The following is a 19,854-nucleotide window of genomic DNA, read 5'->3' on the forward strand; positions in this document are numbered from 1 at the left end:
AGTACACTTCGCTCCTAAACACATCAGCATGAATACCATCAACTAGAGTTCAATATTTGTTTATAGCTCTTCTCTCTTTTTGAAATAACGTTTACATATGGTGAAATGCACGAATTTTAATTCATTTATTGTATGTTGACAAATGCACGCACCTGTCCAACCCAAACCTCTATCAAGGTACAGAACATCCCAGAAATTTTCCTCAGGCACCCCTCCAGTCAATACCCATCCCCTACACCAGAGGCAACCAATCTTCTGATTTTTTTCACCATAGATAGTTTTGCCTGTTCTCAAACTTTTTTTTTTTTGAATGGAATCATACTTTCTGTACTCTTTCATGTAAGGCTTCTTTTACTCAATATAGTGTTTTTGAGAGTCTTGCATGTTTCTGTGAGTACCAGAGGTTCATTCCTTTTTATTGTTGAGTAATATTCCCATTGTATGTTATATGCCATAGTTTGTCCATCCTCCTCTTGAAGAATATCTCAGATATTTCCAGTATTTAGCTTTTATGAATAAAGCTGATATGAATATACTTGTACAAGTTTTTGTGTAGACATATTAATTTCCTTTAGTTAAATACCTAGGCGTGAAATTTCTGAGTCTTCAGGTAGATGTATGTTTAATTTTATAAGAAACTGCCAGATTTTTTTCGGAGTAATTGTACCACCTTACGCTCCCAGCAACAATGAACGTAAGAGTTCATGGAACTGGTTGTTCCATAAGCTCACCAACCTTCAATGTCGCCAGTTTTTATAGTTTTAGCCATTTTGGTGACTAAAATTTGTTCACATAATTTTCCATCCATTATCCTTTCCCATAATTTAGAGGGGGAAACAATAATTCCTCCCATCTTTATCTTAACACTCATAAAAGCAGTCATTGGACACTTGGAAGTTCCAGATGCTGTGCTAAGCACATGACCCCATTGTATTGGAACTCCTTTATTATTATTATCATTTTATAGATAAAGCTACTGAGACTTAGTAACTCCATCAAGGCCGCAGTCAAGTCAGTGGTACCATCTGTACTTGCCTGACTCCAAAGCCCATAGTTTTAACCTCTCTGCTATACCACATCCCAAGGCTGGTTGCTGGACAGAAGAAGATTTCACGTTTGGAGCTACTGCCTCTCCTTTCTTCTGCATAACTAAGTCTCTTCCCATGAGACACACAGGCCCTCCTTGGTTAGTATGTGAAATAACTGAAGCAAATTTGAAGCTTAATAGGAATCCACAGAGCTGCAGGTAACCCACCTGAGTGCCTATGAGAAATACGTCCAGTTCCAGGGGCCACTATGCCATTCATTCTTCCAGTCAGTTAATAACCTTTTACTGGGGACCCCCAGGATGACTAATGCTGTGCTAGACTCAGGATTCCAGAAAAACTAGCATATTTCATGGAACCTAAGATGCCACTATTTTATGTACTACTAAAAAGTAAATAACACTGCTTTCTTATCATTTAGAATTTTTATTTTATGCTTATTAAAAGAATGATTTTTATACTGAGGGACAGGTGTCAAGTAACCTATGCTCATTTGATCTTGATCTTTTCTAGCACCTTTGCATTGACAGTATAATTTCAAGACAGGTCAACGAACACCGAGGTTTTACTAGCATTGCCACTTTGACTAAACTCATAGTTTAATTTTCTCCCTTAACAAAATCACACGTTGCTGGAAGTTAAGGAGTTTCTATTCAAAGGTAGCAGGAAGTTTCTGATAAATTTATATTTGATGCCTTAACGATAGACCTACACTAGGCATGATTGACTCCAGCAGCTTCTCTCATTGCTATAAAATTCTATCACCTAGTCTGAGGCATGTGACAAACTCTTCTGCCTTCAGGGGTTTTGCTTGGCCTGCAATATGGAGTCCTCTAGAGTGTCTCACAAAGAAATGTCCCATAGTTTCATCTGCTTCCAGGGACTTCCGTTCTTAAGTACCTTAGAGCACTTGGTTTTGCTTTGCAAGGAAGTATGGAATTGTAGTTATTCCTCCAGCAATGAAGACCTGACTCACGAATGTCAAATGCATGCCTTGTTGCTCTGTTTCTATGCCTTTCTTTGGACATCGCAACTTTTCAATGCTGAATCATAATGTTTTGAAAACTTTTTTCTCTTGATCAGTAAATTTATTGTCTTAAACAAAAAAAAAATTCATGGAGAATTGAGATTGTATTAGTCAGTTTAGGCCTATTCTTGAGCCCTGAGGAAGCTGGCCACCTTCTAAACAACCTGATCTTTCTTCCAGACAAGATAGATTTTAGGATAATTTTACCTTTTCTTTTAAACTTTGTTAAGTTTTTTGTTACAGACTGGATTCTCTCATGTAGCAGCATGAGTTTTCTAATACACCTCCTCCACCAAGCCTGGAGTTACATTTTTCTTTAAGTATTGAAATAATTATTTTTTATAAGCATCCAACCCATAATATGTTGGCCATGTACTTCCACACGGAATTTATTGCCTTCTGAATCATAACCAGGGAACCATTTGGTACATGTGAGAGACAGAACAACTCCCCATCCTCAGCTTCCTCAGAGTCCCAAAAACTGTGTTCCCAAAGGAGTCTGGCAAGGCCACATCTGAACAGCACATGATGGCAGCAGGCTGACCATCAGTGCTTTCCACATTCCATTCCTCTCTGGTCAGCTGCACCTCACTTGGCCTTTATAGACTTTGTCTACACCAGTGCACTCTGCTGCGGCATGGCTTAGAAGCCAAGCTTCCCATGCTTGGAAGTTTATGAACAGAAGCTGCAGAGACTACCGTATCCTCTTTTATCCAGGCTAAGCAATCTGGCAGAGTAAGCCTCTGGATCATCCTGCATTTGGATGAGGTGTACTCCTTCTTATCCTGGATGACCAAGTGCTCTCAGCATGAGAATCTTTCTTTCCCCCTCCTCCTTCTTCTCAATTTCACATTGTATCTCCTGACGACTTTAACAAACCCTATCCTTGCATATCCACGGCTTGATACAAACCTGCAGGCTTTGTATTACTACAAAGGAAAGGTTTTTGAAGACAGTTTTAAATGTCTTTTGTATAAATTCAACTCAAGATGTAGTGCCAACGACGCACATCAGTTGACTGATGAGAGGACTGTACGAGAAGTGGTGATCGCCAGTGTGCTGCAGAGCCAATGACACTACATCACCACTGCCACCAAGGTCAGGGTGTAAAATGCAAAAAAATGAACAACAGCAACAAAAGCACATCTGGGAATGGATGAACTATGGTAAGAACAGCCCTGATGTCAGGAAGTACCAGGGCTTACCTCCTCTGAGTCTACCCACTCTCTGAAAAGAGTGGATTCAGCTGTCGTTTCAGGGATCATGTAGGGTAAGTGAGAATTATCTTTAAAATTTTCTCTTTCCTGTTACACATGTAAAATGGGAAGAAATTTAATATAGGTTGAAACTTAAAGACTAATAGTAATGTACATTGCTGGAAATCACAGTGGGCCTTAATTAGAGTTATGTTTATTCTTCTATTGAGAAAGATAATTTTTAAAAATTTACGAGACTAATTAAAATGTGATTTCTGGTGGAAGTCTAGAAAAGTATTGATGACTTGCCTTTCTGCAATAAAAAGATGTGAAATCCAAATCTACTAGTAGATATTTAAAAATATTATTATTCCAAGTTTTCAAGTAATTAAAGGAAAAAGATCTTACCTAAAACAAATAATAGTTTTGAAAATAGAAGTATAAACATTACCCTAACTGATGAATACAAGATTTCATTTTGTTTTTCCCGATTGTCAGCATTAACCTTCTTTCCATCTTTAACCATAATATGTAATGTAGTTGGACTTTCTATGCTTCGTTATGTTGTAAGAGTGTTTCACTTCTATTAACTCATGTTTTCCAAGGGCATTGAGTTCAATGAGTTCCATGGATTCCATTTTATTCATAACTAAGAAGTCAGCATCGAAAGATAAAGTCAGTGTCTGTGGTCGAAAACTATTAGATGTCAGATCCATGCCCCAGTCTTTTGCTTATCCTATTAAACCACACTCTTTTTTCATTTGTACTTCAAATCAATTCTCCTCATTCATTTCTAGTAACTTACTCAATCAAAATTAACTGAGTTTCTTTGATGGGGGCTCCAGAACAGAGACAGCTCCAAAGCAAACCATTTCTCCTCTTTTAGTTTCTTTATCATCTTTTCGACTTACATGAGAACCCAGAGCCCTAAAATTAAAAATTTTCAAGAAAGTGTGACTTTTTTTTTAAAAGTTTGATTATTCTAAAGCATTTGCTTCAGCCAGAAAATCCGTCCTTTCATAATGCACTTTCTCAAATCACATATCTCCAGTTCTTCATTCAGATTCTTATATGTATATGAGATCATGCTCATGTGGGCAACTACTGGAAATAGTTATATTCAAGAGGATTATCACCCAATTACTCAAAGATGTTTCCTGGGCAATTAATCAAGAGAAATAATTCCTGACATTCTATTGAATTGAATGCACTGTCTTACATTTTAAATAGTCAGCAAATATCTACATTATGAAGCATGAACAGGAACATTTCTGAGGGCTGTGAGCTTTAAGTCTTGCCCTCACTGTTCTTTCTTTCTGAATCTCAGCCTACCTTTATTAAATACAGAACTTTTACTGACTTAAAAAAGGAACCATATAATAGCTGAAGTACTTTCAGAAGATTAGCATTAGGGCATTGTGTTTGCTTTATTATGCACAATGATAAATAACCATGTATCACAGAATAGTGAAAGTCAGGCATGTAAAACAATAGGAAACTACTTTTAAGTAGTACTTTATCCTAAGAAACTTCGGTTTGTGTATATCATTTTAAGATTTCTGCTAACGCCACAAGCAAAAACCTAGAAAGGAGGATTAATTATATTCTTTGCATGAAATCTAATTTCTACAAAGCACTCTACAGTATTCGGATGAAAGAAAAGTATCAGAGAAAATTATCAAAGCAATCAAATAAATTAAATTGCTAATTGCATATCCCTTTTAGTTAGAAAGCATTAATGCCGTTAAAGAATGACATAGAAGTAAAATCGCAAATTTAAGGCTTGTAATTTGGGGAATATTTTTCATTCAGCTCAAAATTGATAAGCTGGTCGTTAAGCACTGCCAGTTAAAGTCAAGGCTTTAATTTTTTTTTCCACAAACAAACAATGAAGATGCAGGGAGTTAAGCCAGCCATCCAAGCACCAAGCTGTTTAAAAACTAAACTAAACTGAACGAAAATGTGACTTGAAACAAGTCAAAGCAGAGGGACCTTAAAGATACCACCCAGTTATTATGCATCCTTTCAAGTTTGGGGTTACAGTGAGCTGGAGTCTGACTCTGTATTAGTTTGCTGCTGCTGTAACAAATTACCACAAAATTAGCGGCTTAAAACAATACAAATTTACGTCTTACCGTCCTGGAGGTCAGAAGTCTCAGTAGGCTAAAATCAACGTGTCATCAGGGCTGTGTTCCTTCTCGAGGCTTCACAGGACAATCAACTTCCTTGCCTTTTCCAGCTTCCAGAGCAGCCCACATTCCATGGTGCATCACACCATCCTCTGCTTCAGTCATCACATCTTCTCTGACTTTCCTGCCTCCTTTTTCCCTTATAAGGGCCCCCTTGATTACATTGGGCCGACCTGGAGAATCCAAGATACTCTCCCCATTTTAAGGTCCTTAACTTTGATGGGGTTCAGGGCAGGCTGCCCCAAGATGCACCACTCTGGTATGCGGATTCTTTCGAGCTGAAGACAATAAAGGCTCAAACTCAGGAAGAACATTTGACCTTTCCCCACTAACCACCTAAAAGAAATTTAAAATAAAGGCCTGTCCCCAGGACGGGCCATCGCCATAGATAACTCTGGGTTTCCGTAGACCCAGGAGGATCCTTGCTAAGCCCACTCTTATCAAAGTTCTATTTAGCAAACATTTGCTTTTCCATTTCCATTTGAGTAGCCTTCCTCCCCTTTGAAGCCCCAAACCACTACCCCAAACGCCCTTCTTGTCTGTAGCTGAAAATACTTAAACAGGCAGCCTCGGCCAGTTGGCTGAGTTACTGAGTTTCTCCTGAGTTTCTCCCATGTATACACGCTATTAAACTTCATTTGATTTTTCTCCTGCTAACCTGCCTTTTTAATTGTTTGACCAGCCATAAGAACCTTAAGGAGAAGGGGTGAGGGGACCGGAATTCTCTCACTTCCCCAATGACTTAATCACATCCCTTTTTGCACAGTTCTTTCTGCCATGTAATGTAACATATTCATAGGTTCTGGGGATTAGGCGTGGACATCTTTTGTGGGGAGAGCTCATTATTCTGCCGAACACACCTGAGGAGTACCTGCTGGCTAGCAGCTAAGAGGTAAGCTGGAAGAGGCAGCCCCATCCGGCAATAATAATAATAATCCTAAATAACAACAAGCATATCTTTAGTGTAGCTCTTACCTCTTTGTGTTTAATTATTTTCGTACTGGATTTTTTCTCCACTAGACCAGAGCTCATCGAGGTAAAAACCATGGCCTGCTTGTTCTCCTGGAGAAGTGCACGACATGGTTTGTAGAGCCTCTTGATGGGTCTCTGCATTCCCCTCCAGTCTTATCTGGTCACCCTGTCCATCTCGCTGCCACCTCCCACGCCACACAGATCTTCATTTGGTTCTGATTCATCACGTTCTCTCCCACCTCCAACTTCCCCTCATGGTCTTCTCTCCTGTTTGCCGTGCCCTTTCTCTTTTCTCCCTTGGACGCTGTGCCTGAAACTCTGCTCCTTATCCACCTCTCAGCTAAATGTTACTTCCTCCAAGAGCTTAATCTGAACTTCCAGACCAAGGGAGGTCCCTCTGTTTTACTCTTCCAGAGTCTCTGTGCTTATTTTTGCACCATTTTGTACTTATTACAATTTAGTTAGTGTGACTCTTATACTACCACACTCAGGTGTAAGAGATATTATTTTACTGTAATTTTCTAAGTAAAACTAAATCTGATTCTGAACTTCCCACTCACCAGTGTGGGGGAAAAAAATCAAAGCATGGGGCCGGCCTGGTGGCGCAGTGGTTAAGTGCGTACGTTCTGCTTTGGTGGCCCCGGGTTTACCGGTTGGGATCCCAGGTGAGGACATGGCACCACTTAGCAAGCCATGCTGTGGTAGGCGTCCCACATATAAAGTAGAGGAAGATGGGCATGAATGTTAGCTCAGGGCCAGTCTTCCTGAGTAAAAAGAGGAGGATTGGCAGCAGATGTTAGCTCAGGGGTAATCTTCCTCAAAAAAAAGAAAAAAAGTCAGTCATGTTTTGGCAAAGCTGTTAGAGTACAGAATTCTGGAGGCCTCTGGAGGGCCTACAACTTGGAGTAAGGGCCTTTTGTCTTTAACCCATTGTGGCCCATGGTCACAGCTGAGATATTCATTGTCCAGTTTGTGGTTCATTCAAAGACTCTGGTGCATCACGCCAAGCTTTAGGGCTCCATCAGGCTGAATGTGACAGCAACCAGGGTTCTATCACTCTCCTGCGACTCTCCTCTGAGGCCCCAAGAATCCCCAGTGTGTCACTGTCCCCAGGATTGCAACTTTCTCTTCTAGCCTTCCAAACACCGATCTCATCCCTAATATTTGCAGGGGCCAGGACAAGAGTAAAATAGAGGCTTATGTGTCATACATCCAAATATTTTCAAAGTTACAAACTAAGCCAAGAAACTACTAAATGAGTTCTATTGTTCTATGCTCACAAATACACCTTCATAATTTCCTAGAAGGCCACATTCAAGTGAATAATTCTTGGATTCCTCAAAGTCCCACGCTGGAATATGGTGCCCTAGTCATACTGGTCCCTATCCCATACCCCTAGCTGCATCTCAGACTGTGAGGGTCCTCAAATGCACCTGTGAGGATGCTCCAGCCTGCAGAACTAAGCTATGTCCACACTCCTGCAAATCGCCATCCTTTGGCCATGGTTTGGGCCTAGAGGTGCTCAACTGATGACACGATAGGATGGCCCTGAAGAGGCTGCAGGAGGTGAGACTGTTTGAATTGAGAATTCTGGGTCCAGGCACCACAAATGTAGTCTAAAGAAGAGCACTCAGGGTCCAGGTGGGCATATTCCCTTAGCTCCTTAGACTCTTCACCCTGGCAGAGGAAGAGCGACCAAAGGAAGGTCAGAGCAGGGCCCCGTAAAGCATGGGGCTCACAGCAGGGGCCTCTGTCACCTGGGTCTGAGGGCAGTCCTGAGATCAGGTCCTCAGGCCTCACTGGGACTAACTTCTCAGTACACAACAATAAGAGGCACCAGAAAATAAACTAATTCTATATGCTAAATCAATTGAGAGTTATACTATCAATACCAATTCAATTAATACTTACATGTGGAAGCCAAAAGAAAGGGCCATTAAGATGTTGCTGAGCTAATAAACAAAATTAGTGTTTCTTGAAATTTTAGAAAAAGTATTAACAGTTCCCCTACAAAAAAAGGATTCTTTAATAAAATTTTTGAAACATATTTTTAGAGCAAATTTTTTTCTTTAATTCAGAAATTCTCAGAGCCTTTAATATAAGAATGTAGTCTATGAACCTCCAAATAGGCAAATAAAGTAGGTGATATTTCCAACACTTGTGTGTGTCTGTGTCTGCATGTGTGTGCCTGCACATTCATGCATAATATATCTCTTGGTACAAGAATTCTGAAAACACTGTCAATCAAATAAAACAAAATCACTGTATCAGTCAGTGTTCTTGAGTGCAAGTGACAGAAACTACTTATAATTAATTTAAGGAACAAAGGAATTAAAGGGAAGATTATCAGGGGAGTCTTCAAGGACCAACCTTGGAAAGCAAGCAGTCTGGGCTGTAGAAACCACAGCAGGAAGAGCCCAATCCTTATACTACTAATACTCTAATAAATTAATTCCCAACCATCTCCACTCCCTTATGTCATAGGGAAAGACTCACAAAAAATAAGTGAAGAAACAAAACTAGGATGCAAAAGAATATGAGCCCAATTCTATCAAAAAGAAAGAAAGTGATGTACAGAAACAGACCTAGAAGGAAATATAAGGAAATGTTAACAGTGCTTTTTTTCTGGGTGGTAGAATTATAGGTAATTTTTATTTTATTTATGTACATGAATTACATTTATAATTATAAAAATAAATATTTTAAAAACTATTTTTTCCAAGTCTAAAAGAAAAATTGTTCTAATGCCAAATTTTTGTGACAAAGTCTTTGTTCACAATTTTCAAATCCTTCCTGAGCTTGTAAATTTTGATAACGAGTTTTTCTAATTATTATATGATCATCTAAGTTCCATATTACCCGAGGATTTTTGATGCAATAAACAAACAACAACAACAAAAAACTCTTTCTTGCCTTTTATCTGAGTAACTAGGACATTATATAGAAATCACAATTCCAGTAAATTATTGGTATTAGTGGTATGCCAAACCCCTACTGTCAGCAACTAGTACAGTCACCACTAGTTGGCACTATTTGTAGGGTCTTGTAACAAGGAACTCTTAGGTAATGCTTGCATATAACTTTAGATAAGACCACTTCACAGATAACTTCATTTTTTCCAAACAAAATTAGCTCTTTATTAAAATAGCAACATAAATATTAATAAACTTATTCTTTATTAAAATGAAATCAGGAATAACAACAAAAACTTCACAACACTATCCTAAACAACACCAGTCAAAAATGGAATAAAAACAGCAATTACCATCCATCACTTTAAAATAGCAACAATTAAGAGACTACATACCAAAACTTTTGAGATGCAGTCAAAGCTGTGCTCAGAAGTAAATTTATAGTCTTTTGTGTCCTATTATTAAATAAGAAAGAAATAAAAATAAATGAACTAAGTCATGAATTACAAAGAAACATTCAGAAAACAGCAAAATAAACTCAAGAAAAGAATAAAGATGGAATTAATAAAGAGTAAAAGTTACATTAATGATGTAGAAAATAAAAAAATAGAATTTATAAGATAGCTAAGTGTTGGTTCCTTTAAAAGACTAGCAAGTCTAATAAAAGAAAGGAAAATGCATCTAAAAATATTAGACGTAAGAAAGGAGCTATAACTACAAAGAAAAATATTTTTAATTATAAGCTAATTATATGTAGCAGTCTAACAAATTTTAAAATTCTATGAAAATACATGATTTTCTTTTAAAATATTATTTAAGTTGACACTCAGCAATTGGTAGTTAACCTATCTAGGCCAAAATCATAGAAGAAAATTTTAACGTTTGCAGAGATTTATCTTCCACTCACCTACTCTGAAATAAAGATTGGAGCCTAAACAGTGCTATGGATGAGGTTCCTCAAAACCTTCAAATATTAGGCAATTCCTATACTCTATGCTAACCTGGAGCTTAGAACCAGAGATAGAATTTAAAAATGTAAAACCACAGTCCAATCTTATTCATGAATATAAATGCAATTATCCTAAATAAAATGTAAGGAGGTGAATTCAACATTATTATACTGAAAGAGGAAAAAACCCACTATGATGAAGTAGGATGCATCTCATGCAGAAAAAATCTCATATTGAGAAATCTATTAATATAATTTATTGTAGTAATAGGTCAAGGGAGTAAAACCATATGATCATCTGTAGTTGTACAGAATATGTTTAATATAATTCAACAACAACTTCCAATAAAATGCTTAGTATACTTGCACCAGGAAACCACTTCCTTAACCTGATAAAGCCCTCCATTTCAGTCCAACAGCTAACACTGAAAACTTGTAAAATATTAATGGCATTTCTAAAATGTCAGGAATAGGAGAAAAATTAATATTATCATTTATTTAATACATGAGGTATAAATATTGTAAAGGAAGAGAGAAAATTATCATTAATTACACTTTAAATGATCATTCACTTACAAGAGAATCAACTAGGAGGATTAGTGAAAGAGTTCAGAAAAGTTACCAAATACAAAAATCAATAGCTTGACCCCACAGGGAGCAACCAGTTATAAAACATAATGAGAAAATGATCCCAACAAAGATATGAAATATCTAATAATATAATTAACAAGAAGAATGCAAGACCTACAAAATTACTGAAGAATATATAGGAAGCCTTCAATAATCTTGACATGTGACAAGTTCCTGAATGGAAAAATTAACATTGCAAAGATGGCAATTCTCCTCCAATTAATCTATAACATTAAAGCAATTCTAAACAAAATGCCAACAGAATTTCTTTTGGAACTTGACCAAAATATTACTAAAGTTTACCTGAAAATATAATATAGATTTCAGTATAGCTGAAAATATTTTTAAAAAGAAGAGTAATGTTGACCCCATTAAAAATCTAACATACAATAAAGCAAATTATAAAATGACAACAATTAAAAGACGATGGTTCAGAAATAGAGAATAACACCAAAAAAGAAAGAAACAATAAATCCAGAAACCACTCCAAGTATATGTAAGAATTTAATATTTGATCACTGGAATTTTCAAAACAGTGGAAGAGGGAGTTTTCAGTAAATGATGATTCAACAACTAAATAAATATTTAGAGCCTTAATCACATCTATATCAAAAATAAATTCCATTTGGAGTAAAGATTTAAATCTAAAAAAATTAAAAGAAAACATAGACAAATACTTATACAACACTGAGATGGAGAAAACTTTTTTTAAACATATCACCAAAAGCAGAAATCATGAAAGAAAAGATAGATTTATATAAGTGAAAAATGTAATATTTCTGTATATCAAAGGCATCATGATTTAAACTGGTACATATATGACAAGGGGCAAAATGTCTGCAGCATATAGAATAAACAAATGGTTAGTGCTTTTAATATATAATGAGCTCTTACAAATCAATAAAAAGTGAACTTCCAACAGAAAAAATAGCAAATGTGTTCATTCTTTCAACAGATATTTATTATGCACCCAATAAGTGTCAAGTGTTGTGCTAGGGGCTGGGAATACAATGTCAAAGAATCTAGACATCCAGACTATCTCTTCCCTCATTCATTCCAGTATGGGAAATGGACACACATAAAAACTAAATAAACAAATATATAAAGTTACAAGTTGAGGTAAAGGATTAAGGAAGGAAAGAACTGAGATAGCAAATGGGAGGAGAGAGGTGAGGACTACTTTCAACCAATGCTCTGGGCAGGGCTTTCATAAGATGTTGTACTTAAGTAGTTATCCAAAGGACATGGTTGTGGTGGGGGAAAGAACAGACAAGGAGCGCAGCTTAAGCAGAGTTAACAGCATTTACTAAACCCCCGAAGTGCAGATAAGATCTTGGCTTGTTGGAGGAACTATTGTGGCTGTATTAGAGTGGGCAATAAAGAAAGGAGCATAGATGGGGTTGGAGAGACAGGTAAGGGTCAGATCGCACAGGGCTCTGTGAGCCCTGGTAAGGGGTTTAGATTTTATCCTATGAGCAACAATTTACTCACTTCAATTTATAAGCAAGGTCATTGTTGGTACGCTATCAAAAATGTATTGAAGTGGGTTGTGGGTCAAGAGTGGGAGCAGAGACCAGGTAGGACTAGCTGTCAGAATAATCAGGTAAGGAAAAAACATTGATTAAGATTAAGTGATTGCGGGCCAACCGGGCAGTGTGCACATTCCGCTTCAGTGGCCTGGGGTTCACCAGTTGGGATCCCGGGTGCAGACATGGCACCACTTGGAAAGCCATGCTGTGGTAGGTGTCCCACATATAAAGTAGAGGAAGATTGGCAATGGATGTTAGCTCAGGGCCAGTCTTCCCCAGCAAAAAGAGGAGGATTGGCAGCAGATGTTAGCTCAGGGCTAATCTTCCTCAAAAAATAAAAAAGATTAAGTGATTGCATTGAAAATGGAAAGAAGCAGATGGATTAAAGATATATTTTGGGGACAAAACTGACAGATTAAGGGGCCAGTCCGGTGGTGTAAGGGTTAAGTTCGTGCACTCTGCTTCAGCAGCCCAGGGTTCGCTGGTTCAGATCCCAGGCGCAGACTTAGGCAGATGTCCCACATATAAAATGGAGGAAGATGGGCACAGATGTTAGCTCAGGGCCAATCTTCCTCAAAAAAATAAAAAACTGATAGATTATACTGGTCTATTTGATGTAGGGGAGAGGTCACAAAAAGAATCAAGAATGACTCCTGGGCTTCTGACTTGAGCAGTTGGTTGGATGGTGGTGCTATTTACTGTAACAGGAAAGATGGGGCACACAGGTTTGGGGTAAGAATGAAAAATTAGATTTTGGATAAAAGTTGAAAGATCTGAGTCATCCAAAGGAATATATTAAGCAAGCAATTAGATATGTGAGTCTAGAACTTAGAGGAAAGGTCAACTTGAAACTTATTAGCATAAAGATGGTACTTAAATCCATGGAAATTGTAAGATGGTTCTGGGAAAGAACATAGAAAGAAAAGAGGGACCGAAACGGAGGTGAGAAACCTCAACTTTTTAAAGTCAAGCAGAAGGAGATGGAGAACACCACTGAGAAGTGATCCGTGAAGCAAGAGGAAAAACAAGAAGGAATAGTGTCTTGGATATGAAGAGAGAACATTTAAAGAAGCAGAGAGCGGTCAAGGTGAGGACAGAAAAGTATCCTGTTGGATAGAGTAATATGGAAGTGACTGGTGACCTTAAGAAGGGCACTTTCAGTGGTGGTGGTGGACAAATCACATTGTGGATTGAAAAGTGAATAGAAGATTAGAAAATGGAGGCAACATATAAGGATAACTGCATAAAGAAGTTTGGTTGTGAAGCAGAGTTGAGAAATGGCTAACAGATGGAAAAGATGTGCACAATGGAAGGTTTGGTTAAGACAGGGAACGCTGGAGCATGTTTGTGAGCTGATGAGAATGATCCACTCAAGACACAGCTTGATGGTGGTGCAATAGAAGAAAGGGGAAAACCTAAGGAGAAAGTCCTTGAAAAGGCAAGAAAGGGTGGGATCCAGAGCACAAGAGGAGAGGCTGGCCTTTGAAACTTCCTCCATTGTCACAAAAAGGAAGAGGATGGTTACCAAGGTTGCTGGGTTGGGGGGTCTTGTGGTGGGAAGACAAGGAAGTGTGTATGTACTATCTTCTATTTTCCAAGGGAAATCTGAAGTAAACAGGGAGGAGGGGAATCAGAGAATTTTGAGAGAGATGAAAGGATATAAACAGTTGTTTCAGAAGTGGGAAGCTCAGACTATAGTAGGAACAACAGCACCAACTTGAGGTTTGAAATAATGGATTGAAAGCAAAACTAGTTGCTGTATTGTGTGATTTTTTTTTTTTTTTTTAAAGTTCAATTGTCCCAGTCAGGCCCATGGAAGGCAGATGGTAAGGTTCATCCAGAGTTGGGATTTTGCCAGGAAAGTAAATTAGAAGAAATTGAGGTTTAAGACAGCTCAGAGCAATGTATTTCAAGGAGAGTGATTACAACGATGGACTGTGGGATCTAGGCTAGACAAGGAAGTGAATCCAGGACAGAGGCTAATAAATAGAGGGGGAAAATGAGTTTAGTGAATTAGCTGTCAGTGAACAAAGGATCCAGAAGGATAGGAAGATGGTGATCAGAGTGGAATGTCTGATAATGTACTAGCTCAGGTCCTCCTAGAAGCAGACACCAAGGCCGGGTTCAACTTGCAAGAGTTTTATTGAGGGAACATCTGTGGAGGATAAGGGAAGGAATCAGGAGCAGCGAAGGGGAGGCCTTCAAACTATAATGCAAGTCTGACACCTAAGAAAGGAGAAGGGGATTGGGCAAGAAGAGCCTTAGACCGCATGCAGCACGTTTCTAAGAAAGTTTCTGCCAGGCTGCTGAGGAGTCCCCACAACAAAGGTGCTCATTAGAGGAGTCCAGTGTCGCACAGAAACGGGTCATCACTAACACCAGCAGTGCTCAGTCGCCGACTGGGAAAAGCATGTCCTCAGTGCAAACCCAGCGGTGGATCCCCTGGGACGGCAGTCTGGAACTGTGGGAGCAAGGACTGACTGCGAAGGTAAGAAGTGGTCACTGGAGACGAAGATACAAGGAGGGAACTGGATGTTGGGGTTCAAGCTCAACCACAGTTGTGCATTACACAACTCCAGGTTGTGTCAATCACCCCATAGTCACTGGGGATTTGTACAGTTATGAAAACAATCTTCTGGCAGATCGCAGCAGAATTAGCGGGTGGAGTAAATAGCGTGTTGATGGTCGGGTTTGAGGTGAAGAATATGAAAGAAACTGACTAGGAAGTCGGTAAATTACAAGGCGGAGGGAAGGGGGATGGTTTTGTCCTCCTTGTTTGAGTGGCAAGATTCTCAAACAAGCCGGGATTTTGGCAGGCGGGCTGAGGAAAGCAATGCTCTGCGAGTAGCAACGACCAGCAAGGAGGCCACCCTCCCCACCCGCCGGCCCTAAGGCACACGGTCCTCCTGAGGGGCTGCGTGGGAAAGAGCTCTGGGGCGGACCAGACTCAGTGAAATCAAGGCGCTGAGGGGAGGTCCGCGAAGAGCTGCGCACACCGGGAGTCCGCAGACGACGGCGCGGACTCCGCGGGCTCGGGGAGGGCGGCGTGGAGGAGGGCGGGACGCGGCGAGGCGCCTGAGGTACTCGGGGCTGTGCGGGGCGCTGGCGTCGTCCCGCCGCGGCCGGGCGGCGGCGCTCACGGGGCCGCGGGCTTCCCGAGGCCGCGGGTGGCGTGCTGGCGCTCCCGGGCGGCGCCGCCGCGGAGCTTGGCTCGGCAGCTGGCGGCGGCCTGGCGCGTGGTGACGGCGCCCGCGGGCGGGCAGCGGCTCCCCGGGGCGGCCGAGCGCAGGGCGGCGGCGCTGCGGGGCGACGGCTTCCCGAGGCTTCGGCCCGCACGGGCGGCAGCGGTCCCCAGAAGAGAGACAAAGACACGCCGGTTAGAAACGGACAAACGCGCCGGCGCCTCCCAGCTAATCAAAGAGCCGCGAGCCCACACGCAGCGCGGTGCCGTTTCCGCCCGACAGGTTGGTTGTCGGCCACACAGACATAGGAGATAAACCTGTGTTCATGAGAGGAAAACGGCATCCAGTTGAAGTCTCATCCAACATTTTTTATCAATTTAGGAAAATGTATCAAAACTCTTGCATTTTTAAGTACTCTGACCCAGAAATTCTAGGTTTAGAATCTTCAAGGAATAATTATGAATACATACAAAATTTTCATACAGGGTGTTGAGTGCAGTATGTAGAATAGCAAAAAACAACACAACAAAAGGCAAAGAAACTGACAGAAAAAGAAAAAAAACCTGGAAATATCCTAGAACCTCCAATAAGGCATTGGTTATAGTCTTTTTCTTATAGTGGATACTAACCTACTATTAAAATAATGCTGGGAAATAAAACCTAATCATATGGAAAAGTATTTATACTAGATGCAATGAAAAAAATCAGTTTCATCCCCAATTGTAGTGTGTGTGTGTATATTTATGTGTGTACATGTGTACACACACAGCACACCACACATGTATAAAATAATGGAGAAAAACACATTAAAATGTTAAGTGGTTATCTCCAGGTGATGAAGCTGCAGGTAATCTTTATATATTTCCCAAAATGTATACAATAAGCATATTTTATTTTTATAATTAAAAATACAAGTTAATTTAATAAAAGGAATTTTATTCCATTCTTACATACCCATTCTTTCTCCCAGTTCAAATTTATGAAAATAATTTGTGTAATATTGTGTAGCAAAGTGGTGGACATCAAAAGATTTTAGGAATGAATGAATGGTCCACAGAAGTAATTTATCTTCCTCACAGGTTCTGAGTAAATCACAGTATTACAGAGCAGTTTATTCCTTAAAACATCATGCAGTTAAAACCACTGTCTTTTGTGAAATTATACCTTATTTTACTCTATTAATCATTTCTACTTCAGAAAAAAAAAACACTTTCTGGGCTTCTAACAAACCTAATTTGACTTGTAATCTCCACAGACTTGGGAACACAAAGTTTGCTTAAAAAAAACAAAAAATTACCATAATTTTGGAACAAATGTTTTAGAGAATACCAATGTTTCAGTAATGTACTCAATAATTTTCTTTTTAACTTGAAAGAACTTCGAGCAAGACTAAAATATTACAATAAACTAGAGTCTAAACTTAACATCTTGGTATTCCAATCATAAATTTAAATTTTTAGTAGTTGTTAATACCTATGGAGTCTGCTTTGCTAAACCTTGTTCCAGGAAAATGCATAAAGATGACAATAAAATTTTACTAATATAACATAAGGGCAGGGTTCCAGGACTTTGTTATTAAATTGATGGAAGATCCATTATAATTTCCAATGATATTTTAAGCCAAAGTGACCTCAGAGTTGTCAGGTTGATTTTACATAATCATGAGCAAATCCAAGTTTAGATGTTTATTGGAATGTTGTTTAAATTGATGACTCAGTCAGTCACACCATCCTGCAAGTTTCCTTCCCCCTGAAGGTAGTGGATAAAATTATCATGTCTAGAGGCACACCTTTATTAAAAAATTATCAGAAATAAAATTTACAAAGAGAACAAATCCTAAGAGGCCAAAAGTCTGTGTTAACCAAGTGCTCCAAAGCAAAAAGGTTGGTTGTAGGAGCTTTTCATAAAGTATTCTCTCTCCAAAAACCTTATTTTTCACCAAATGATTTAACATAACAGGATTAAGTACAGATACGACAGAGGAGCATTTATTTTGGGTGCTAGAGTCCAACTTTCATTATCCATACAGCAACTTTAATTTAATCTGACATTTTTGAGTCCCTAATATGTTTCAGGCACTGTGCTCAGAACAAAAAAGATAGGGGACAGCCCAGTGGCCTAGTGGTTAAGTTCACGCACTCTGCTTTAGCAGCCTGGAGTTCACGGGTTCAGATCTCAGGCATGGACCTACACGGGGCTCATCAAGCCATGCTGTAGTGGCATCCCACATACAAAATAGAGGAAGATTGGCACAGATGCTAGCTCAGGGACAATCTTCCTCAGGGAAAAAAAGAGGAAGATTGGTCACAGGTGTTAGCTCAGAGTGAATCCTCCTCACCAGAAAATAAAAAAGATAACATGAGGTTTCTACCTTTGAGAATCTCTATGTAGACAATTAGCTTCAGATTATTAAGATAACTCAGACCCCGGGCAACCTGAATCCCTAAATCACCCTGCAGTCCTGCCAAAGCTTTCCTGCTCATATTCTTCAGATGAGCTTTCTAATTTCCTGTCATTCCTCTGCTCAAATCCATCCAAAGCATCCCATTGCCTCCACACTAGCTAAATTATTTTGTTCTCAACCTTTCAGGAGAGTCAAAGACCAGTCTGAGATTCTGATTAAAGATATGGACTTTTTCCTCCAGACACATGCACAGAAATGCATACACCACATACTTTCTCTCACTGCACTGGAAACTGATTTCCTGAACATAAGCAATATATAAAAAACAATATTTACAAAGGATTTCGCCTCCCTCACATTGTTACTTTTCATGAAAGAAAAGGTGACTTCCTTAAAAAATTAATATAAAAAATTCTAACTGCTCAGTAGTATATCTCAATGAGATTTGACTTGAGATGAAATTGTGATATGGTCTTTGACATAGCAATGCATACATCATCTTTGATAATCAATGCCAACTTTTTTCTCCATGGCAACAAGCACTGAAATCCTTGACTCACAAAGGTACACAAAACCAGAGCAGAATTCCATAGAATGCTCTGTCAGGTTAAGGTAGCCTGTGTTCTGGAACTAAATTCCTCCAAAACTTTCAAGTTAGAGTTAAGTCCCAATATTTCCTCTGCCTTCAAGTTCAATTAAGACCTCTGAAAACGCAGTAAACTTCTGTCTGGTAGAAAGAAACATATTCTGGTCCTATTTCTCGGCAATACCTCTTGGAAAGGTGGTGACAGCTGCTGATATGGAAAGTAATGAGACACAATGACATGTGGTTTTACTCTCCTCATCAAAGCAAGAAAGCCATGATGTGGGCCTGACATCACAGGTGCACATCTCTCCTCAGAGTGCTATCACTTTTTCCTCCATTTGAGTATTTATTAGAGAGCCAGATTATTTTGAAGCTGTTGATAGTCTTTCCAGTTTCCAAAAAGTGTTCTAAAATGGAATTCTTCTTTGGTGACATCGGAGAGAACATGAAAACGTGAAGCTTGATGCACTGAGGCATCCAGTTGCAAGCTGAAGACAAATGGCATAGCACCCATTTTTTCCAAACTCTGGAGTGAGTGATATCGTTTGACAGAAGCACCACCTCAATTCTCCTTCATAGACTATATTTAAGAACCCTTGTGCCAAACTATTTTGATTCTCCACTCCCCAACGTTCACTATTTTCCACCTCTGTGCTTTTCACTCCCCTAACATACACTATTAGTTCCCACCTCTGTGCTTTTGTTCTTGGCATTTCACCCATTAAAAATGTTTTCTCCTTCTTCTCATCTATTCAAACGCTGCCCATCCCTCAAGACCCAGACCAAAGCTATTCTAGTAAGCTGTCTCTGATTACTGCAGTCTGAAATGATCTATTTTCTGAACTCCCACAATGTTTACTATCTATGACTGTCCTCAAAGTGTGGTTCTGAGACCACCAGCTTCAAAAATGCAGCATAATCTGCACTTTAACAAACACCAGAAAGAGCTATGGCAATTTCTCCACTGTTTTCCCAAATCTATTTCACCATTCTTAAAGGAATAACTCATCTCCGGACAGATAGAGAAGGGAAGGCTGACAATGCTTATTGTTGCTGGAGTGACCGACTGACACATCTGAATCATTCCTTTCTGTACTACTTTTCACACAAAAAGTTTTGACTTGTCAATTATGTATTTGTTAGATCTGTAATGTCATTTTTGAGTGCTGAATTCCCCATCATCATATCTCCACCCCTGGATTTTTCAATTATTGCATCCCAATTCCATGACC

At 39.3% G+C, this 19,854-nt stretch overlaps 1 protein-coding gene across 5 annotated transcripts in view; it reads right to left on the bottom strand.

The window, feature by feature from the left end:
• Window positions 1-9,587: 9,587 nt before the first annotated feature.
• ZNF800 (zinc finger protein 800) overlaps window positions 9,588-19,854 on the bottom strand; it is a 47,857-nt gene continuing 37,590 nt past the window's right edge. For 3 of the 5 annotated variants that reach the window (XM_023639615.2, XM_023639612.2, XM_023639614.2), the window contains exon 6: window positions 14,574-15,773. In XM_023639615.2, the coding sequence (XP_023495383.1) occupies window positions 15,587-15,773 (187 nt within the window). In that variant the 3' untranslated portion in view covers window positions 14,574-15,586. The other 2 variants (XM_070265033.1, XM_023639616.2) reach the window with 2 other exon arrangements.

This window comes from Equus caballus, chromosome 4 (genome assembly GCF_041296265.1).
Source record: "Equus caballus isolate H_3958 breed thoroughbred chromosome 4, TB-T2T, whole genome shotgun sequence".
Taxonomy (NCBI): domain Eukaryota; kingdom Metazoa; phylum Chordata; class Mammalia; order Perissodactyla; family Equidae; genus Equus; species Equus caballus.